Consider the following 22,020-nt stretch of genomic DNA (forward strand, 5'->3'; position numbering starts at 1 on the left):
AGAATATGTATTGAAATGGCAAGATATTCTCAATATATTACATGAAAAGAAGTTGTAAATATAATTGTGCTTTTAAAGTACTGGAAATATATGCTCCAAATGTTGATATTAATGTCACTTTGTGATGCGATTATAGATTTCTAAACTTTCTATAATAAAGGTGTATTACTTTTGTGTAAAGAATAAAAAAATTAAAAATATTAAAAATGTACTTAAATGCTTAGCCAGTACCTCAGAAATGTTCATTGGGTTCATATATCCTATAGCCAGGAAAACATGTTACTTAATCTGTTGAATTAATCACAAGACAAACTAAGAAAAGATCTCTTCTCTTGATTGCTAACTTTAGAAATGTGAATGAATGTCATATGGCTAAAGCCAAGCAATGAGAGGAGATTATGGGAAGAGTCTTCTTCCCTAGCATCATTTGTGCTCATAGCTGTTAATTAATGTTGTTTGTAGGTCCATGGGAAGTGTATGTGTAAGCACAACACAGCAGGCAGCCACTGCCAGCACTGTGCACCACTATACAATGACCGGCCCTGGGAGGCAGCCGATGGCAGGACAGGGGCTCCTAAAGAGTGCAGAAGTAAGTAACAAGCCCACAATACTCAAAAACCTTCTTTGTAAAGTAAACTTATCTGTGGACTCTATATTGTCTCTAGAAACACAATATAAAGTGGTGGGTGACAAACACTATAACCCACACAAACATAGCCCATATCACTCCCCACTATGACTTCAACCATTGGAAATAATTACTGTTTGCAAAGTTGCCAATATGACTGTTTTGCCAGGAATGTGTTGCCTATTTGCTTGGATACTTTGTGATATCTAAGAACCCTCCTTGAGAATTTGACATAATAAAATCATGAGTAGACACAAGAGTGTTTGAGGATTATAGTGTACAATTACTCTTACAGCTAAGATACTGAATTAAAAACATGAATGTAGTTATCTTGAATTTAGTTCTCAAAACAACCCAATAAAGCAGATGACATTAATCCTACTTTAGAGATCAGGAAACTGAGGCTCAGTGAGACTAAGTGACTTGCCAAAGTTGGTAAATAATAGTCGGGACTTGATCACAAGTCTCAGACTCCAAATTAGACATTTTTTTCCATAATATCATAATGCCTTTCTTTTCACTTATGATAACTGGAAATGATGAATGAAATTTTAAATTAAACTGGTAGGTCAAGAATAAGATTGTGAAAGGCCCAAACTAGCCTAAAGGCCCAAACTAGCCTAACCAGCTTTTCGCTTCTGTAACTATGCTTGCTCATAGGTAATTAAGACCCCTACCCCTCCCTTTTTCTTTATCTTTTCCCGTAAGTGTCCCTTGCAAGTTCTCAGAATTGGGTAGTGGTCGTGCAACTGGTTGTGCAACATGGAGCTACTGGAATTTCCCCACCCTAAACTCCCCGGCCACCTGCGTGTGGTCTCGCCCCATAAAAACCCTAAGCTTGAGAGCTTCCGGGCGGCAGCCTCCCCATCTTGGTGATGCTGTTTAGCCCCTGCGCGCGCTGGAAATAAATCCTCTTGCTCTCTTGCATCAAGCCTCTGGACTCTGAGTCTTTTTGGGCGGTCGTCTCTCTCTCCCAAACGGGCTGTACATTTCTACGGCCCAACAATTGCCCTACCAGGACTAACTTTGGGTTTAAGGTTGGATATTAAATAGGAGGTTAAAAAATATGAGAACATGAACCATTTTTTGCTTTGCAATTTAAAATGTTCAGAGAAATGCACATGCCCATAACAATGTTTACACTCACAAACCTCTATTTTACGAGGATTTAAAGGCAAGTACTGTGGGTAAAGTTGTGAGAAGGTACTTCCCATACATAATTTAGAATCATAACTGATTTGTTTTGGTTTCCAGGAAATGTAAAGGATTTCCTCTAAGCATAAATCTTAAATTATCTTATAATATACTTCTTAAAGATATGAATCTGGTCAAAATATCATAACACATCAAGGAAACAATGAAAAACAATAGCACAAATATTTTCAAATACAGTTGACCTCCAGGAAAAAGTCTGGATTCTTATTCTAAATCACTCATCAAGAGAATCTAAAGAATTTCTCCTAAATTCCTAGAATGCCTTTCTGGCCCTTTCCACAGAAACCAACTGCACATCTAAATACATATAGAACACAAAGACTTGTCACTTGATGCTATTGACTTGATAATCTTAGAAATGCCTTTGAGAAATTGTTGCATAATAAACACTACAGGCCTCTTATATAATGAAATTGAGGCTTTTATAGGAGTCTACAATACACTCACTAATACAAGAACAGCTGAAAAATAGTACTTCATGAAAGATAAATCAATCTACCTGCCAAGTTACTAAACCCTGTCCACCAGAAGTTTTCTTCCAGGCTCTTTAGTGAATGTGGATGCAGGCCTGTATCTGCAATATGAATTGCTATTTTCAAAGAATGCCTGACAGTCTCAGCTTTTCTTAGCAAGGACAGGAGGCCCACAGAGAGGATCCTTGGGAAGTAGCAGGAATGGAAATGGTGGAGTGTTAGCATCAAAAAGGGAAAAAAAACTGGTGGCTGCTCAAATAGTCTTTCCAAAACAAACGTCAACCCCAGTTGGTAAGATAGCTGTAGTATCTCTGCCCAACTAGACAAATCTATACTTTGTTGACTTTCATGCGTATCTTGAAACCCATTTTTTAAATTGGCAATCTATAATTAAAAACTAGAAGGCTAGATAAGAAACTTTTTTAAAAAAAGAAGTAATTTATTAAAGGGGAAGCAGGGTACAGGGGGGTGGAGAGGCTAGATTTCTCAGTGTATACCTTTCTATATTGTTTTGATTCTTGTACGGTTAATTATTGAAAAAACTAAAAATAAAATAAAAATTAACAATCAGCTAATCCTATTTTTAACTGCCTGAATGTGAGAGAATCTGCTGCTTTATTTTTAATTTAAAGGTGTTCCTCCCGTGCTTTTTTCTTCCAGCCTGCAAGTGCAATGGGCATGCTGATGCCTGCCACTTCGACATTAATGTGTGGGAGGCATCGGGGAACCGTAGCGGTGGTGTCTGCAACGACTGTCAGCACAACACGGAGGGTCAGCATTGCCAGAGGTGTAAGCCAGGCTTTTACCGTGACCTTCGCAGACCCTTCTCTGCTCCAGATGCTTGCAAATGTAAGTGACCTCGTGGTTCCTAGAAAAAAATGATGATCTGTGCAAAGAGATGAATCTTTCCATCCTGGCCCACGAGGAGGGAAGTCATTAGATTCTAGATAACACATTCACAGACATCAGTTAATTTCTTCACTGTTAAGAATTTCAACCTGGTGGGTGAAAACAGTACAATATTCATAAAAATAATCTCCATGCGTACATTCTTAATATAAAATTGTTTCCTGTGGCACCACATTTTGGAAAACAAGATAACTAATAAAAGAGGAAAAAAAAGAATGATGAAAAAGAAGAGATATTTAAGATGATCTTAAGATTAAATATATGAGCAAAGGATACACAATGAATTTGATGAAATTACCTGCTTTTGGGTCATTCTACCTTTTACCTCTACAGTGAACTTAAACATGTTAAAAAAAAAACATGAATTTTGGTTTCATTATGAATGCACTTTGGTCAATACTGCTCTAATGTACCTCCTGTATCATAAATAATTTAGAATATAACAGTATTTCATGCTCTCCCCCAAATACTAAACTGTTATAGAATGTAACAGTTTAGTATTTTTTTTGGCATAACTCCAAGAAGAGGCTTATTTAAAAAAAGAATAAAATTTGAAAAGACCTACCCAATTCATGGGACATTATCTGAAACATGCGACTACGAAGGCTGCATGCAGAGCTTACGTAAATGTCAAATGTAGATGAATACTCCATATAACCACATCAGCATTTTACATGTCTATCAGCTCAGAAATCCTTAGACAACAGAACCCACTCAAGAGTCTTAATGGAGACTGATGATCAGGGCCTTTCGTTTCTCCACCAAGAACTCCATGTTCTAGCTCAAAAAAACGGTAACAGGAAGGGAGCAATACGATAGGAAATAAGCATTTAAAGCCTTGGGGTTATTTGTGCTTTTTTAAAGGAAAAACTATATTGCTCTTTAAAATATATTTTTTTAACATCAGGGAGGAATTATTTATGTGAAATTTGAATGGGCTTGCTTGTTACAAGCTTTCTCTCTTAAATAATAGACGGTAGAATATGGCACAGCTCACTTTCAGCATCAAACCCCACATCTGGATTCCTGTCACATTGTTATTTCTCCTGGAATCCTATTTTAGTTCTGCTTCTTGTTTGTACTCAGACTTTCACTTTTACAGGCTTCACACAGATCCAGATTAGATGTCTTCACCGCCAATTACCAGCTGCGTGACTACATGCCAGCTATTGAAGCTCTTTGGACTTTAATTTTTCCATACGTAAAATGTTTCCCTGCAATGGTGTTGTACTGTGAACTATATAAGATAAACTATATATATGACATAAAAGGATTAACATATTGCCTGTTATACAGCAAGCCCTCAAGAAATGAAGACTAATATTATAATAGTTGTTGTACTATAAGCCAGAAAGCGGGAAATAATACTATAGGGTTTCTGGTCTTTGTTAATTAAAAATACTTATGTCAAGGATAATTACTTTAAAATACACAGTACCTTAAGGACTAAAATACAGGATCCTCATCTCCACGTGTAGACTAAAGGGTGTACTTATAATATGGCTTCAACCTAGAGCATATTTAGTCTTAATGCTATTTTGTACAGAATATGTTTAAATTGATAGATTTATGAATGTGTGTATTTCATATCCTCAGACCACTAGTAGAAATGTCTCAAAATGAGAACGTATGAATGACCAAGCAGATAAAAGAGGAAAGCAAAAGAATTTGTCATTGAGTAACCTAGATAAGTTAACTATCTTGTATGACAACAGGTAATCTTTTCAAAAAGATGCTATTATATAGCATTTCCTTGAAACAGTATGTTGTACAATATACCTAATGTATTCATTTATTCATTCATTCAATGATCATATATTGAGTACCTATTATGGGCCAGGTGCTTAGGATGTATCAGGGAACAAAACAAAGATCCCTGACCTCCCTCTATATTATAGTAAACAAGTAATAAATATAATTAATAAGTGAAATATATAGCATGTGAGAAGGTGATAAGGGCTAGTATCACCAAAGAAGAAAAAATAGAACGAATTAAGAGAGATTCAGGGGGCCAAGGGTTTGGGATTGGAAGAGGAGTGGCAAGGTGCCTACTGAATAGGGTGATCTGGGTGGGCCTCATTGCTGGGAAGGGGAGATTTGAGCAAAGATTGAAGACAGTGAAGTTGGCCAAATATTTAACTGGGGGAAGAGCATTCTAGGCAGAGGTAATACCTGGAAGAAATATCCTAAGACAGGAAGGTGCCTGATGTGTCAAAGGAAAAACCAGGGAGGCCAGCCATGGTTCTGATACATGGCTGTATCAAATGGCAGTTGGGGGGTGGGAGGGGATGAGACTAGAGAGGTGACTGGGAAGGGGAGGGTAACTGTTATGTAACTATGTGCCACTGCAAGCACATCAGCTTTTCCTTGGAGTAAATGATGAGTCAGTCTAAGAATTTTGAGTGGAGGACTGGTATGATCTGATTTAGTTTTCAAAGAGCCATTCCTGTGTTATACAAAGGAAACTGAACTGATATTGATCTTGCACTTTCAGCATTCAACTTTAGTTGAAGTTATCAAGCAAACCAGTGATTCTCAAAGTGTGGTCCCTGGACCAGCACCATCAGAATTGTCTGGGTAATGTGTTAGAAATGCAAATTCTCGGGCCCCAACACAGACCAACTGAATCAGAAATTCTGTGGGAGGGGCCAGCAATCTGAGTTTTAACAAGCCCTCCAGATGATTCTGATGTTACAATAAAGTTTGAGAAACACTTGTCTAAATGATGGCCCACCAAATTTTACATTGGTTAAAGCAAACTCAGTTTCTAAAGTTTTGCTAATATTTGAACATCTACTATATGCTGGTATAGCAAATAGCTAGTCACTTCCATTAGAGTAAAGAGTAGAATACCAAGGGGAATAATGAAAGAAAACTTTGAAAAATGATTGGGGCTAGATTTTAGAGAGCTTTGATTGCTAGCCTAAACATGTTATTATTTAAGTTCTAGGGCTCCAGGAGCCATTGTAATAACTTAATTAGGAAAGTGTCATATATTTGTAATATATGTGAATGATATATAGTTCAGATTAATTTGTAAGCATTACATATTATTCATTGCCTTTTACTTTTACTAATCAATTTTTAAATTATTTAGCTTTATAAAATCATGACAGGTAAGTGCACAAAGAATTAAAACAGATAAAACTTTTATGTAATGCCTAAGTCTTATGAATTACATAGAGAAAAAGAAAAAACAAAAGGTTCATTGGCAGATGTGGAGCCAAAATAAGTACCTTTTGTTTATTTATTTTTTGTTTTATTGTGTTTTTTGTTACTGTTCTATGTTCAAGCTTTGGTTCAAATTCATACTAAATATAAAAAAGTTGCCTTTTTAAATCCTAGCTTTTTAAATCCTAGAGTACTCATAGCCTCAGAGTTTTATAAACAGACTTTGAAACAGGAGACTATAAAAGAAAACCCCTTGTTAGCGATCACTATTACTTATATAGCTCATCTAGAGACTTGTGCAAAACAGTATAGGTTTTGGTCCCAAACTGCTAGGTCCATGAAAAGCATAACCAAAAGGTGAGAATGTAGCTAAAACTAACAACAAACATAACTATTTAGTATTTTTTCAGTCCAGGAAAATGTCTCAACATTCATCCACAATCAATGGAGTTGAGCAAGTGGGATATTTTTAAAGCTTATTCTTTCACTCAACACATTCCTACTGAGTACTATTACCGGTATATGCTAGGTACTCTAGTTCTTGGGAATTATAACTGTGAGAAAAGAGACACAGTCTCTCCACAAAGCTTACAATCTAGTGGGTATATATATCATGTATATATACATATACTGTTTACAGGCAACTCGTGGTATACACACACACATAAAACCAGTATTGTGTTAGGGAGTGTGGAGGGGAGTGCATGGGAGGAACAATTAACAAGTGCTGAGTGTTCTGAGTTTTGATCTGAGACCTAAAGTTTAGTAGAAATTAACAAAGCATAAATAGAGGTGTTCCCAGCAGAGACAAAAACCAGTGCCAAGAAGGAACAGAAGGAAGAAAGAATATGGCATATTCTGACAACTGGAAAACAGTTCAGAATAGCCAAGAGGCAGGCAGGAGGGGGGAGGGGATTAAAGCAGTGTCAGGATGGGAGCAGTAGGGAGGATGAGTGGTTGGCTGGGAGTGCCTTCCTCTTGGACATCTTGGTCAGTGAGCAAGGGCAACTTGTGGATTGATCAATTGATCTACACACAAGTAGTTGATAATCAGTCAATATGCATCATTTAGTATAATTGTCTGGGCCCTGCCATGTTGATATTTATAGGTAATATCCAAATATCAAAAGACCAAAGGCACCAAAGCCATTTAATGAAAACTCCATCAAGACCACATTCAGACATGCTAAAAAAAAAAAAAAAAAAAAAAAAAGAAACCCTGAAACATAATAAAGTAATTGTAACACATTTATCTGGATGAGTTTCTCATCCCCTTAAATTGCCATAGTATTCACCCACATGTAGGCTACTGAAAGACTTGAAGCTAGAAACTACTACTAATAAATCATAATTGGTGATCACTCATAGTTAACAAATACTTGTGTGGTACTTAATGCACCAAGTAGGGAAATTATGAAAATAACTGATACCAATTTACTTCTCTTAGCATAATTTATAGGAGGTGGATGAGTTAGTAGGGAAGATCCATATTTCCTTCTCCAGACACCCCCAATCCCCATGTCTCCATTTACTTTAGGACTTTTCTAGGATATGTTTGGGGCAGAGACACCTATGTCTACTTTCCTAGCTTGGTTCTCCTTATTGGCACTGTCTTCCAGAATATTACTCTGGTTCTTCTCTTCTCTTCTGAGCCTGTAGGAGATCACAACATTTATTAGCATGTCCAATTCTTCTCTCTACCTGTATACCCTCCATAGGAGAACCAGTTGTAACTCTTATAATAAAGTTTATGACAAATAAGTTGATGTACTTGACATTCAATATTAAGTACCTCTAATTACCAGATTTCATGCTAGGTGCTGATGGATATATTGCTATAACCAGGAGTCTTCTCCCTATTAGTTCCCCCCTTTACTTTTACAAAGAAGGTAGTATCAAGAAAACAAGTTGATATTTTAAAAATTTAAACTATCTCAGTATGTGGTTCTATCAACATGTACAATGTTATTCAAAATAACAATCTTATTATATTTATTCTGCTGTGCTTACCAAGGCAGAAAATAACCTGCTACTCAGTGTGTGGTCCACAGACCAGCCACATTGGCATCACCTGGGTGCTGACTAGAAATGCAGAACCTCAGATCCCACCTCAGACCTGCTAAATCAAATATCCACTTTAACAAATTTCCCAGACGATTGTATCATATTAAAGGTTGAGAGTGCTGTAGAATGCTTTTCAACAAGGGTTTAAAAGTATTTTAGCACTTGGCCAGGTGCGGTGGCTCAAGCCTGTAATCCTAGCATTCTGGGAGGCCAAGGTGGGTGGATCGCTCAAGGTCAGGAGTTCAAAACCAGCCTGAGCAAGAGCAAGATCCCTTCTCTACTAAAAACAGAAAGAAATTAATTGGCCAACTAAAAATATATAGAAAAAATTAGTCAGGCATGGTCGTGCATGCCTGTAGTCCCAGCTACTCGGTTCGCTGGCAGTAGGATCGCTTGAGCCCAGGAGTTTGAGGTTGCTGTGAGCTAGGTTGATGCCATGGCACTCTAGCCCGGGCAACAGAGTGAGACTCTGACTCTAAAAAAAGGATTTTAGCACTTAATCTACAGTTAAGTTTTAAAAATTAGTTAGCTAGAACATCCTAATTAACCAGGATCCAAATTAACCAAGATTTATATCTCTATTTGTGTGCATATAGACTTAGAATTTTTTTAGAATAAATTATATAAAGGTTTACTGAAAAAAACCCAGAAACTGGATAAGTGTGTTTTTATGGTACAGCATTCCCCATAGTTTGATCCATAGAACACTAATTCCATAAGATATTAATAGGAATTATGTGAGAGGAAGTTTCTCTATAGCCTTTAAATTTAGGAATAGAATTAAAGATTTCTTTACTTCAGGATTTCTCAGAGTCTAATATGCTAATGTTTATTATACACCTTCTATAAAGTTTTGAGTTCTCTCCAATTTAGAGAATGCTTTCCCTACAGAGCATCTTTTGGGACCACTGTTCTATGGCTGTGGTCCTCAAACCCCTAACAGGCCAGGTACTGGTCCATGGCCTTAGGAACTTGGCCGCACAGCAGGAGCAAAGCTTCCTACATCTTTACAGCCACTCCCCATTGCTCACATCATTGCCGGAGCTCCACCTCCTGTCAGATCAGTCGCAGCATTAGATTCTCATAGGAGTGTCAACCCTACTGTAAACTGCGCATGCGAGGGATCTAGGTTGAGTGCTCTTTGTGAGAATCTAATGCCTGCTGATCTGAGGTGCAGCTGAGGCGGTGATGCTAGCACTGGGGAGTGGCTGCAAATACAGGTTAACATTGGCAGAGAGGTTTGACTGCACAGAGACCATAATAAATCAATTGCTTGCAGACTCATATCAAACCCTACCAGTTGGGGAGGAGAGGGCGAGGAAAAAAAAAAACCCTACCAGTGAGTGGCAAGTGACAATTAAGCTGCATCTGTGATGGCTTTTGTAGTGGCAAGTGAGCATCTTACTTCAGTTGTACAGCTGCATCTGGTGGCAGGCTTTAAGTCAGAATCTGACACTTATTTTAGTCTGCACATGGCCCACCCATTATTTTATTATTCTTATTATATATTATATTAATTATATTATATTATAGTTATATAACTATATTATAGTTATATAATATATAGTTATATTATATTAATATACTTATTATTATATAAGTATTATTCATTACTTCCGTCTGCACCTCTTTCCCGCACTGTGCATTTGTCTCAGTCACAGTTTTGCTAAGCCCACAAGCTAACCCTAGCAAAAATGAGTGAAAAACAAATGTCGCTGGAGAGCTTCTTTCAAAAGGGGGAAAGACCCAATGATGACACAGCAGATGACTCTAAGACTGCCAACAAAATGAAAGCTGCATTTAAAAGAAAATACCAAGAATCCTACTTAAATTATGGGTTCATTGCAACAGGTGGTTCACATTCTCCAAGCCCGCTTTGTATAATATATGGCAACCAGCTATCCAACGAAGCAATGACACCTTTAAAACTGCTTCACCAAATGGAGACCAAGCACCCTGCACTAAAAGACAAGCCTTTGGAGTTTTTCCAAAGAAAAAATTGTGAACACAAAGAATAGACACAATTATTGAAGGCCACCACTTCATCAAATGTGTCTGCACTGAGAGCATCATTCTTAGTGGCTGATGGCATTGCTAAAGCTAAGAATCCCTTTACTATTGTTGAAAAGTTGATCCTGCCTGCTGCTAAGGACATCTGCCATGAACTTTTAGGAGAGGCTGCAGTTCAAGAGGTGGCATATGTTTGTCTGTCAGCTAGCATCACATAACTAGATGAATTGATGGAATAGCAAAAGATATTGAGACACAGTTTTTAAAGAGAATTAATGATTCACTGTGGTACACAATCTAGGTTGACAAGTCTACTGATGTTCAAAGGCAACAATGCTTGTTTTTCTGTGATATATTTTTCAGGAGGATGTGCATGAGGACATACTATGTGCCCTTTTGTTGCCAACCAAAGTGTTGGCAACTATTCAAGTCTTTGACTGATTATATATCAGGAAAACTGAACTGGTCATTTTGTGTCGGTATATGTACAGATGGAGCAGCTCCCATGACTGGACAGCTTTCTGGTTTCACTACTCGGGTCAAAGAGGTCACTTCTGAATGTGAGCCTATGCACTCTGTCATCCATAGAGAAATGCTGTCTAGACAAAAAAATGTCATCTGAACCAAGCAACATTTTGCAGGATGTGATTAAAATTATCAACCACATTAAACTACATGCTCTTAACTCACATCTGTTCAGGCAGCTCTGTGAGGAGATGGACACAGAGCACACATGTCTTCTCTCGTACACAGAAGTGAGATGGCTTTCTATAGGTAGGTCACTGGCCAGATTTTTTGAGTTACAAAAGATTTCTTTTAGACATTTCTTTTAGAGATTTCTTTTAGAAAAGCAGTCACCACTGGCAGTACATTTCAGTGACATAGAATGGGTCACAAATTTGCTTACTTGTGTGACAAATTCAACCTGCTCAATGAACTCAATCTGTCACTTCAAGGGAGAATGATAACTGTGTTCAAGTAGGCAGATAAAGTGGCTGCATTCAAAGCCAAACTGGAATTATGAGGGTGATGAGTGAACATTGGGTTTTTGACATGTTTCAAACATAAGCAGAGATTTTGAAAGAGACTGAGCCAGAGCCTTGTTTCTCCCACCTGGTGCATGATCACCTGTCTCAGCTTTCAAAAGAGTTTAAGCATTACTTCCCAACCACAAAAGACCCCCCGAACTGGGAAGGAGTGGATCCACAATCCATTTGTGAATAAGCTAGGTGGAATCAACTTTGTCCGAGCTAGAAGGGAATCAAGGCCGGGCGCTGTGGCTCACGCCTGTAATCCTAGCACTCTGGGAAGCCAAGGCAGGTGAATTGCTCAAGGTCAGGAGTTCAAAACCAGCCTGAGCAAGAGTGAGAACCCTATTTCTACTATAAATAGAAAGAAATTAATTGGCCAAGTAAACATACATATACATATAAAAAATTAGCCGGGCATGGTGGTGCATGCCTGTAGTCCCAGCTACTTGGGAGGCTGAGGCAGAAGGATCACTTGAGCCCGGGAGTTTGAGGTTGCTGTGAGCTAAGCTGATGCCACGACACTCTACTCTGGGCAACAAAAGTGAGACTCTGTCTGAAAAAAAAAAAAAAAGAAGGGAATCAACTGCTTGAAATAGCAAATGACAGTGGTCCTCAAAGTATGTTTGAGACAACTTCAAATATCCATACATCCTGGACTAAAGTCAAGGCCAAATATCCTGAGATTGCCACAAAAGCGTTGAAAAGCCTGATTCCATTTCCAACATCCTATCTTTGTGAAGCAGAGTTTTCTGCAGTTATGGCAACCAAAATGAGATTATGTAGTAGACTGGACATAGAAACACACTTTAGGTGTCACTGTTCCCAAAACCCCCAGATGGGACCATCTGGTTGCAGGAAAACAAACTCAGGGCTCCCAGTGATTCTGCATTATGGTGAGTTGTATAATTATTTCATTATATATTACAATGTAATAATAATAATAAAAATAAAGTACACAGTGAAATAATGCACTTGAATCATCCTGAAACCATTCCCCATCCACCCACCACAGTCTGTGGGAAATTATCTTCCATTAAACCTATCCCTGGTGCCAAAAATGTTGGGGACCACTGTCCCCAACTATGGCACATACCAGAAAATGTTGTTATTGTATAATGGCCAGATCTATAGGAAGACATCACCTGGGAAGACATATCCTAGAAAATTTTTACTATTTATTTGTTCCTTATTTCCAAGTGCTAAAGCCTACAATTGTATATCAACGAAATAATAAACCTTATATTTCTATCAGTGAAATAATCACAAACAATATTAACTAGGCCTGGGCAATCTAGTTTATCAGACTGCCAACAATGAATATATGACAGTCCTCTTTCTCTTTCTTCTTTCCTAGTTATCTTCTCGAGTTGGAACCACTTAGTTGGGCACAGTGGCTCATGCCTGTAATCCTAGCACTCTGGGAAGTCGAGGCAGGAGGATTGCTTGAGCTCAGGAGTTCAACATCAGCCTGAGCAAGAGTGAGACCCCATTTCTAAACAAAACAAAACAAAACAAAACAAAACACTGAAACAGCAGCCCAGATAAATTACTAGAAGCATATCAGTTACAGCTCAATTTAGTTCAGAAAACATCTCCTCTGTGCCGGGCACTATGGTAAGCATTAGGTCTGTAAAGATAAAAAGTTCTTCCCTTCTAGGCTGGGAGAAATTTCCAGTAACAGGTCATTTCAATACACTGTGGTGGTGATAATGACAATATAATAGTAATAGCTGACATTTGTTGAGTGTGTATTCTTTTCTGTCCACTGCTCAAAGGGCTGTATATGTATTAACTCATTTAACTTTCACAAAAGCGCTTTGATATGGACACTATTATCCCCACTTTACAGGGGGAAAGCGCCATGGTAAAGATGCACCAAGGGCCTTGGACAGAGTGTTGGGGATGGGATATAGGGCCGCCCATATTTCTGGGGTAGCTTTTTTTATTTTTTCCTCTAGAAGTACTGAAACCTAGTTTGTTCTACTTTCTAATCTCACTGATTGCCTTGGTTGCCTTCAATGAGATGATCTAGAAAATGATACAAATTGATGATAATTCTTCCTCATAGTGTCTACCATACATCTAATAGAATACTTACCTGGGCACATTAATTCATTCAACTAATATTTGTGACATTAATCTTGAGACTTTGTTCGCAGTTAGGTAGCTAGTTTCCTGCCAAATAAGCCAAGGACTTACTGGTTCCATTCATGTTCTAGGCTATTTTCTTTTCCTCCCACTCTCCTAATAAGCACTATGGCAAATGCTATGGTCCTTCTCTGTACACTTTTAGTTAATGGTCATAAATTCATCAAACCTGAATAAACAGGATCCTGAACCAAATCTGCTAGCTAATAGATTTATCCCTGTGAGCCATTAAATCATCTCTGTTCTCGCTTCCTCTTCATGTCAACCTTAACCCGAGCTCTAGTGTGGGACCCAGGACAATCAGCTACACATTTCCATGCCAAGAAATCACTTCTGAGGATTCCAGAGATGTTGTTTGTTTTTTTAAGACTGGTGGAGATCATTGAAACTGAATTTATTTCTACAACTCAGAAAAAAATTTTGTTAAAGGACAGAGCATTTAAGGTCTGTAAACACAAGGGAAAATGTGAATGTCTCCAGCTGAATCTAGGGCGGAGAAGAGAAATGGAGGCTCAAACTGGCCAGTTGCTGATGCACAGGAAAGAAAAATGGAAATATAATTCTCCCTGTGTACTGAGGTACTTTGAGGAATACTATCAATATCTCTCTGTGTTCTAAAGAGCATAGTCTCTTTTCAAGTAACTTCCTTGAAACCTCTAAAGTCACTTATGTGGCTTTTGTATCCTATAACATAAGTAGATTGTTCAATGGCAGATATATTAAAAATGTGAGAATCACCTTACCAGACACTGGTGTGCTGGCTTTTTTTTAGGGGGGAAAAGCATTTGCCAATTTCTATGGCTTAAATATCCTTGCCACGGCCAGCTTCAAGCTACCAGATGATTTTTCATCAGGAAGTCAGATAGACTCTGAACCAAAAGCAGAATGGTGTCTCTCCTTTGGACAAAGTCCCGCCACCCCTTCGCAGCCCACTTCTCTGACCTCCAGTTGCTCTCTCTGGTCATTGGTTCCCAAACCTGGTTGTGGGTCGGAATTACTTGGGAGCACTTAGTGAAAATATGGAATTTCTGAGTCCTGCCCAAGATACACTGATTCAGAATCTCCAACAGGGAGTGGGGACAGAAATCTACATTTCTTTAAAAAGCATCAGTGGTGATTCTGATTCAGCCTTTTGGTCTCCTGGCCAGTAGCTGAGAACCACTGCATATACCAGTGCTGGCTCTGGGGTGAGCTCTGTTTACTTGCATCCTGGGATGAGAGATTACAAGCTAACAATCATCTGTAACTTAATCTACTCACAGAATAAGCCCTATCTCTGGCAGAAAATCCTAAAGGATTACTAAAACTCTCACTAGACACGTTTTTTTCTGACACACAGATAGATATAAATGCTGCTAAGTATTCATGTCAGTTATCATCTCCCACTTTAAGAAAGTGTAACAGAACCTCTGCTTTTCCCCAAGAAGAATTCTGGCAAAAATTCTAAGATGACTGTTTTCCATGTAGCCATTTTAAAATAAATACCTGGTAATTCTAATCATAGAACTCGATGTTATTCATAGTATATAGATTTATTTGCCTTAAATACCTCATACTTTAAAGTGAATTACTGTAAGGAAACCAGAATGCATAGTAAAATTAGCTTACCATGATATTGACATTTACTATTACTTCCATATTTACATATTTCAGAACATAGCGTTAAACTACCGTAGACATATTATTGTGTTGATATTTAAATAATCATTGAATCCAATTCTTCATGAAGTCCCCCCCTTCCCTACCCTCCCTCCATTTAACATCAAAGGATATGTTAAATGTTAAATGATGGGAAATTGATTGAATATGGAATATCAATAGCTATTCCACAACAATTTTCCATAGGAAATTTCCCTCACTTTAGTAGAACAGATGTTTGAAACAGATGTTGGAAGAAATGCCTTGCAGAACAGAATTAACTCTCTTTTTAGGAAACAGCCAGTTAGTTCCTTTACATTAAATGTATTGACTTTTTGTCAAGACACATATTTTTAACTATTGTATAGTCTCCTCCATATTAAAAGAAAGATCAGCAAATAAAAAAGAAAGCAGAATTCATTCCATGTCAAAGTAAACAAACTCTTGAAAAACTGACATGCCCTTCCTTCCTCCCTGATGGGCCAAAATAAATGTAGTCAATTGCTTTTTAGCTGACAGTGAATAAAAATAAACTTGGTCTCTCTGCCCTAAAACCCAAACTAGTGTTTACCAAGATACTGCCTGGTTACTAGGTTACTGTTACCCTAACTAGCCAGCCAGCTATCTTTGTAAAGAAAGGATTCTGTCATCCAGATCTTCTTGTTTTGTTTTCTTCTTTTCTTCTTTCTGGCTTAGGTGAAAACTACTCAACTGATGGTAACTCAAGAAGAATCTCTGCATTTCTGTTTGCTGGTGTCTCTATGAAACAATTAGTTCATTCAACCTCTGATATAGTGATTCTTTCCTTTCATTTGTCTTTTGAGTAAAACGTTTAAATTAATTAAACCCAGAATACCTTACCACAATGACACGGTTAGGAACCCACAAGCACCTCCCATTTTTCATTCTTGTGCCTGTGTTCTAGTCCATTAATGAAAGAGGATGAATATTCTCAGATTAACCAGGAAACTTCTCAGGGAGACTATACCAACTTTCTACAGACACTCAAAGGGTATAAAGGAATGTAGAGGGATGGCAAAAAGTAATTTACTTCCCTAGAACAAAGTGTCAGTTATAATTAGATATAATTGGATAAAAAAAGAGGAAAAGGAATTTTAGATTGATTAATGTGAAAAAAATTTTGCTGCCAGTGAAAGGTATTTTGGGGATGGTTGAGGAGGATGTTTCCTATTGAATTAGAATAAAGAACTTTATTACAAATGGTAAATAATATAACTAGACTGAGTGAAGCATTAAATGTAGGAAATAGTCTTATCTTGGAAAGATTCAGAATAATCTGCTTTGCTTTGACCATTCAAGTTTTCTACAGATTTGTTGGGGCATTTTTCTGTTTCTAGTATCTTAGCATTGCAATGCCATGGTGCTGAGATACTAGAAGCCTACAAAAGAAGTAGTATAGGCCTTTTAGGAGGTTCATTAAAATAGAAAATCATTTCATGGTTGCTTACTGAGAGGCACATTTATTCATTTATTCATTCATTCAACAAAGACTGGGTGAGTTGCTAAAATGGGTCAGGCATGGTCCTAGGTTTGGAGGATACAGAGATGAAAAGATGTGGTTCCTACCTTCTAGGCCTTCACAGAGTACAATAGACAGAGTGGTGAGGCGAAAAATCAGAAAGAGATTATCTGAGACCAAAAGACCATCAATTATTAAGAAATATTTAGTAAGTGACACAATTTATCCCTTTAAAAAAACTGAACCTAGATTTATTCAATGTCTCCCACATGTCAGGCCTAGTCTAGTCACTGTCTATACAACAAAACAGAGTCTTTACCTCCATGTAAATAAACTGCAAATAAATTTACCCAACTAAATATGCAATTAAAAACTGTAATAAGTGTTATGAAGAAAAAGGGTGGCATGACAGATTATAGCAGGGACGAATCACATCAGTTCAAAGGAGAGATCTAAGATAGATACAGTCAATAGAGCTTGTTTCTTCAAAGGAAAAAGGAGTTAGAGAGAACTCCAATTCCCGGCTACGGAAGATGGTACCTGAGTGGAATAGGAACACAGGAGGCTGAGCAGGTGGTATTTCTTCAAAAAAATAAAAAAGAGATAATAGTGTATGATAGAACCAAAATGCAGTGTTTAAAATTATATCCAAAAGTTGTCTTGTAATAAAATTTGTCCATTTACACAGAAATACTTTCTTCAGTTTTAACTGAAGAAGCAAACTGAGAATAAAAAATTGGCTTTTTAACTGCCTAAGATCTCTTAGATATACCCAGGAATAAATAGTAACTGGCTCTGTTACAACTAGTAAACAGGAAAGGAATGATACAGAAATTAAATAGAGGGTCTGAGCAGTAGTCACATAGTAAAGCATTAAAAGTAAAGGGTATGATTTTTGTATTATTTGCACTATGCATTTAAAAGTTTATAGAATACAGATAGAAAATATACTTAAATACCATACATTTATTTTTTTAAAGCTTTAAATAGAGGCAGATCTCACACACAAATGGATCGTCCTCTTTTGTGTGGTATGTACAATAACTCAGGAGACATTAAATTACTGTAAGTGAAAGACAAATCTTAATTTAAATTATTTTTTTATTAGATTTATTCAAGCATAATTTCATTTGAATTAAATACACCTTGAATATTGTGGAACTAGCTATCATTGAACACACTGTATATAACATTTCAAGGATCAATAGAAAAATGTTCTCTAGGATAGTAAAGGGGTAACCACACTGCCTTTTGTAGAACAATTGTAATTATACATCTACAATTTTTTCTTTATTTTTTATAGGTAATGATAGTAAAAATAGTTGAAAGTCAAAGGAAAGTACCCCTATAATATGCTGGGAAAAAAAAGTCAAAGGAAAGGAAAAAACAATGCCCAGAAACTGCAGAAGACTTCATTTTATCTACTGTTTAACTTCTCACTTAATACATTTATAACAGTTCATATTGTGTCATTTCTGCTCAGAGCTGCACTTCAAAATCATCCCCGTGAAGCCCCAATCCCTCTGAGAACCTCAGCTGGCAGCTGGGCGGCTTTTGAAATGACTTTGCTATTAAAATTTTCTCCTCAGAAATTCTGCAGGGCCTTGGCCTTTTCAGGAGAAAACAATGTTGGGAGCCCAGAGGCGTTGCCCAGGGGGTGGCCCTGGGTAGTGGCCACTGGACTTGACGAGCAGCCTCTTTCCCAGCTAAGGGCCTTGAACTTTGAGTTCTGTTTTTAGAAAAGCTAAATACGGAGCAAATACTTTCAGGGCATTTTTCTCCCAGTGTAGCTTTTACTAAAGAATAGCAAAAGTTAGAGCCATTAGGTAACTCTAAGGAGGCCTGACAATTTTAAAGGGGTAAGATGCTGAGCCCCCCTGGTGGTTTCTATGGAGAGCTTGGTGTCAGGGGTCACTCCCTGAGTGAAAGACATGCAAATGGACTCCCAGAGACCTAGTGAAGGTGTGAATAAAGATGAACTGGCAGCAATGGTTTCCTCTGACTCCACCATCAAAGGCTATAGCATTCCTGTCAGAATAAAGGGGGCCATAGTGGTTCCATTATGCTCCTGGCCATTTCGACTCTTGTCCTGCATGACATTTCAGGGTACTTCCCTTTAAGCAGCAGGACCATAGATGACACCCTACTTTTTCTCAACATACTGTGATCTACAAAGTGAGAGTAATGGCAGGCTAATCTTTTTATCCAAGGACAGGAACATGTAACAGGACAGTGACTTAATTCTATAGGATTTAAGAAAGTCAAGAAAGCTGTGCTGCAATGTGCCACCAAATTCCTCCCAGGTGCAAGGTAAGGAGGCAGTTTGGACAGCCAGCCAAATCATTAGTTTCCTTTAAAAAACAACTCTTATCTGCAGTGAGACAGTTACTGCTCTTTCCTCTGTTCCCAATAACTCTGTTAAAAGTTACTGCCCTGTAATTATTGATCTGCACATCTCTCCTCTCTCACTCAAGAGATATGATGCTTTGTATCCATTATTGTGTCTTTAGCCCCTAACATAGTTCATGTTAACACTAAAGTTCAAGAACTTCTTGGTGAAAGTGTGAGTGAATGAATGAATAGTGGGCATTTTAAAACTAATACATTTCATCCAGATAATAATATTAGATACTTTTCGAACATTTGGTGCCACTAAATGCCTGTTACATCACTATCTCATTTAATCCGCACACAAACAACCCTGTGGCATAGGTCTTGTTATTCTTACTTCATTGGTGAGAAAACTGAGAGTTGATGAGGTTAATTTCACAAAGTCTTATAAAGAATAAGCCTCAGAATATAGTCATCTATTCTGACTCCCAAGCTGTTCTTCTAACAACTTTATTATACTGCCTCTATTTTATTGTCTGTCTTCCTAAGAAATCTTACAGGAAATTTTCAAATAGCTATATTTAATGTCAACCTTTGTGTGTGATACAAGTACTAGTTTTAGAGCCTTATGGATGCACAAGGTTGTTTAAAATGTGACCATCCATTGTTTCATTGACAGTTGTGTTTCCTGCTAGAAGATCCAGCAGAGCAGTTTCATGTCCTCTTTTCTGTAAACGCTCTACAGAGGGGCAGTGCTTCACAAAATAGGTGCATTGCTGCAAACATGTATCTGTAGATAAAATTTGAATCATATTTAGGTTTTATCTAAATTCATTACTTGAAGGGAACCTGTTGTGAAATATTTTATAAAGTACTCATTTCCTCTATCTCATCTGTTTTGAAAGTTTTGAATTATTACTTCAGATTTTCTTCTAATAAAACACTTGGGTAAAGAATGTACCATTCAAAATAAGTCATATGCATTATCAAAAAACCCTTGTGACAATATCTGGAAATTAAAATAACATTTGTAATAATTTCATTTTGCTACTATGGTTATGGGAATGAGCAGCCTAGAGCAAATGTTTTTTGTTTTTTTTTGGGGGGGGGGACTATGATTCCAGTGACAAATGATTTACCACCGGGACAGGCCAGTTTCTAAACATATCTGGCTGCCACCCAAAGCACCATTTTGGCTTTTAAGGACAGTTCACAACAGCTCTCTACCCTAAAAATTATAATGAAAAAATAATTAAATTCAAAATGATAGTATATGATGATAGTTCAAACTGTTGGGTTTTATGTCTAACAAGAAGAAGAAAAAGCTGACATCAAGAACTTATGTCACTGTAGCTCATAACTTTGACATTTATTGTGTAAAAGGTAAGTGCTTGGGTTGCATTTTAGAATCAACAATCAGTAAGAAATATGTGTTGGGGAAGCAGAACAGAACCTAAGAAGATGCTTTTTTTCCCTCAAGCAAGAAGAAAATCTATTTACATTTTGGAAAAAATAAGAAATGTAGATTATGAATGTCAGATATTGACTGCTATCAAACATCAGGAGACAGGTATGCAAGGCAAGCCTCAGTGTGCAGTCTGAGAAAGTGTGCTGCAAAAAGTGTCGGCCTTCTGCCTGGAGCTAGTTCTGCATAGTTTTCAAATGGTATTTTTATCTTGTAATTATGTAAAAAGTCACATTGACAGAAATCCGCTAGCATATGTGAGAGAATCACATTTTTCTCTGGCCATTCCTGAAATGTGTGTAGATTTTAAAATATATGGTAGAACAGAGAGGTCAACTCCTGGAAATACTCAAATTTTCTATTAGAGAAAAAGATAGTGGTGGTGGAATACTGTATATTACCATATAAGGGGTCCTACAACATCTTTTTCTGGCTAAATCTCCCTTATCTTCTGTCAAGAACCAAACTGACTTAACTGAGTGATACAGCAACTATTATTTAGCCATCTCAAAATGATGTAATTTCTATACTGGGCTATGTGATTTCATTTTAAGTAATTTCTACACTATTTTGAACATAGTGTTTTGATATATCCATGTTACATATAATCCCTCCAAATTAATTCTTAATAAAAAACAAAGGACAAATCAATAGTGTTTTGATACCTTAAGGGAAAATGCCTAATGTTCACATAACAAAACCCAACTGAAGAAAAAAATTAATGACTTTAATGTCGAAATAATGATTACCATAACTGTATGAAGTTAAATAAAGATATTCTCCTTAGAAACTCAACGTTTTACAGGCAAAATCTTTACTTCTCACCTTGTGTTAGGTAAGTTTTTTTTTTTTTAATTTTGGAATAATTATTCTTCTAAACTATAGATCTCTTTAAGGGGTAAGACTATTTTTTTCAAATTAGATCCCTAGCAATTTGCTCAGCACTCACACATAGTAGGTGCCCATTAAATGTTTGTTGAGTAAGTGAATGAATAAATAAATGCTGCCTTAAACAAACACACACACTGTTACCCTTTTAAACAATGTCTTTTATGGTGTTTTCCTTCATTGTTCATAGTAGCATTTTCATCATTGCCCTTTAATTCAATTCAAGGGTCATTTTTGAACAGCTGTAATCTACCATTTGCTAGTATCTTACTAAGTGCTAGGGACATACATTATCTCTAGTTTAACCCTCAATAAAACCTCATAAAATAGAAATGTGGTGCTCCAAAAAGTAAAAAATTTTGGCTAGAAGTTGAACTCAAGTCTGCCTCCACCAAGCACTGCAGGGCATAGGTGAGTGTCACACATGCTCACATTGAAGGAGCTTACAGACCAGTATGATAGAGAAGAAAACACCCAATTGTCTGTAATGCAAAGTAGAATGTGATAAGAGCTATAAAAAGAAATGTTATTTTTTAAAGCACTGGGGGGTTGCAAAGAAAGGATAAATC

At 37.2% G+C, this 22,020-nt stretch overlaps 1 protein-coding gene and 1 long non-coding RNA gene across 3 annotated transcripts in view; one reads left to right on the top strand and one right to left on the bottom strand.

Annotated features, from left to right (window-relative positions):
- The window catches only part of NTN4 (netrin 4), a 111,851-nt gene that overhangs the window by 61,019 nt on the left and 28,812 nt on the right, over positions 1-22,020 (top strand). For both annotated transcript variants that reach the window (XM_012775310.3, XM_076007095.1), the window contains exons 4-5: positions 463-589; positions 2,977-3,165. In XM_012775310.3, coding sequence (XP_012630764.2) covers positions 463-589; positions 2,977-3,165 — 316 coding nt within the window. The remainder of the gene's footprint in view (positions 1-462; positions 590-2,976; positions 3,166-22,020) is intronic.
- Positions 1-22,020, bottom strand: part of LOC142873346 (uncharacterized) — a 167,429-nt gene that overhangs the window by 25,049 nt on the left and 120,360 nt on the right. The gene's annotated exons all lie outside the window — the stretch shown is intronic.

This window comes from Microcebus murinus, chromosome 10 (genome assembly GCF_040939455.1).
Source record: "Microcebus murinus isolate Inina chromosome 10, M.murinus_Inina_mat1.0, whole genome shotgun sequence".
NCBI lineage: Eukaryota > Metazoa > Chordata > Mammalia > Primates > Cheirogaleidae > Microcebus > Microcebus murinus.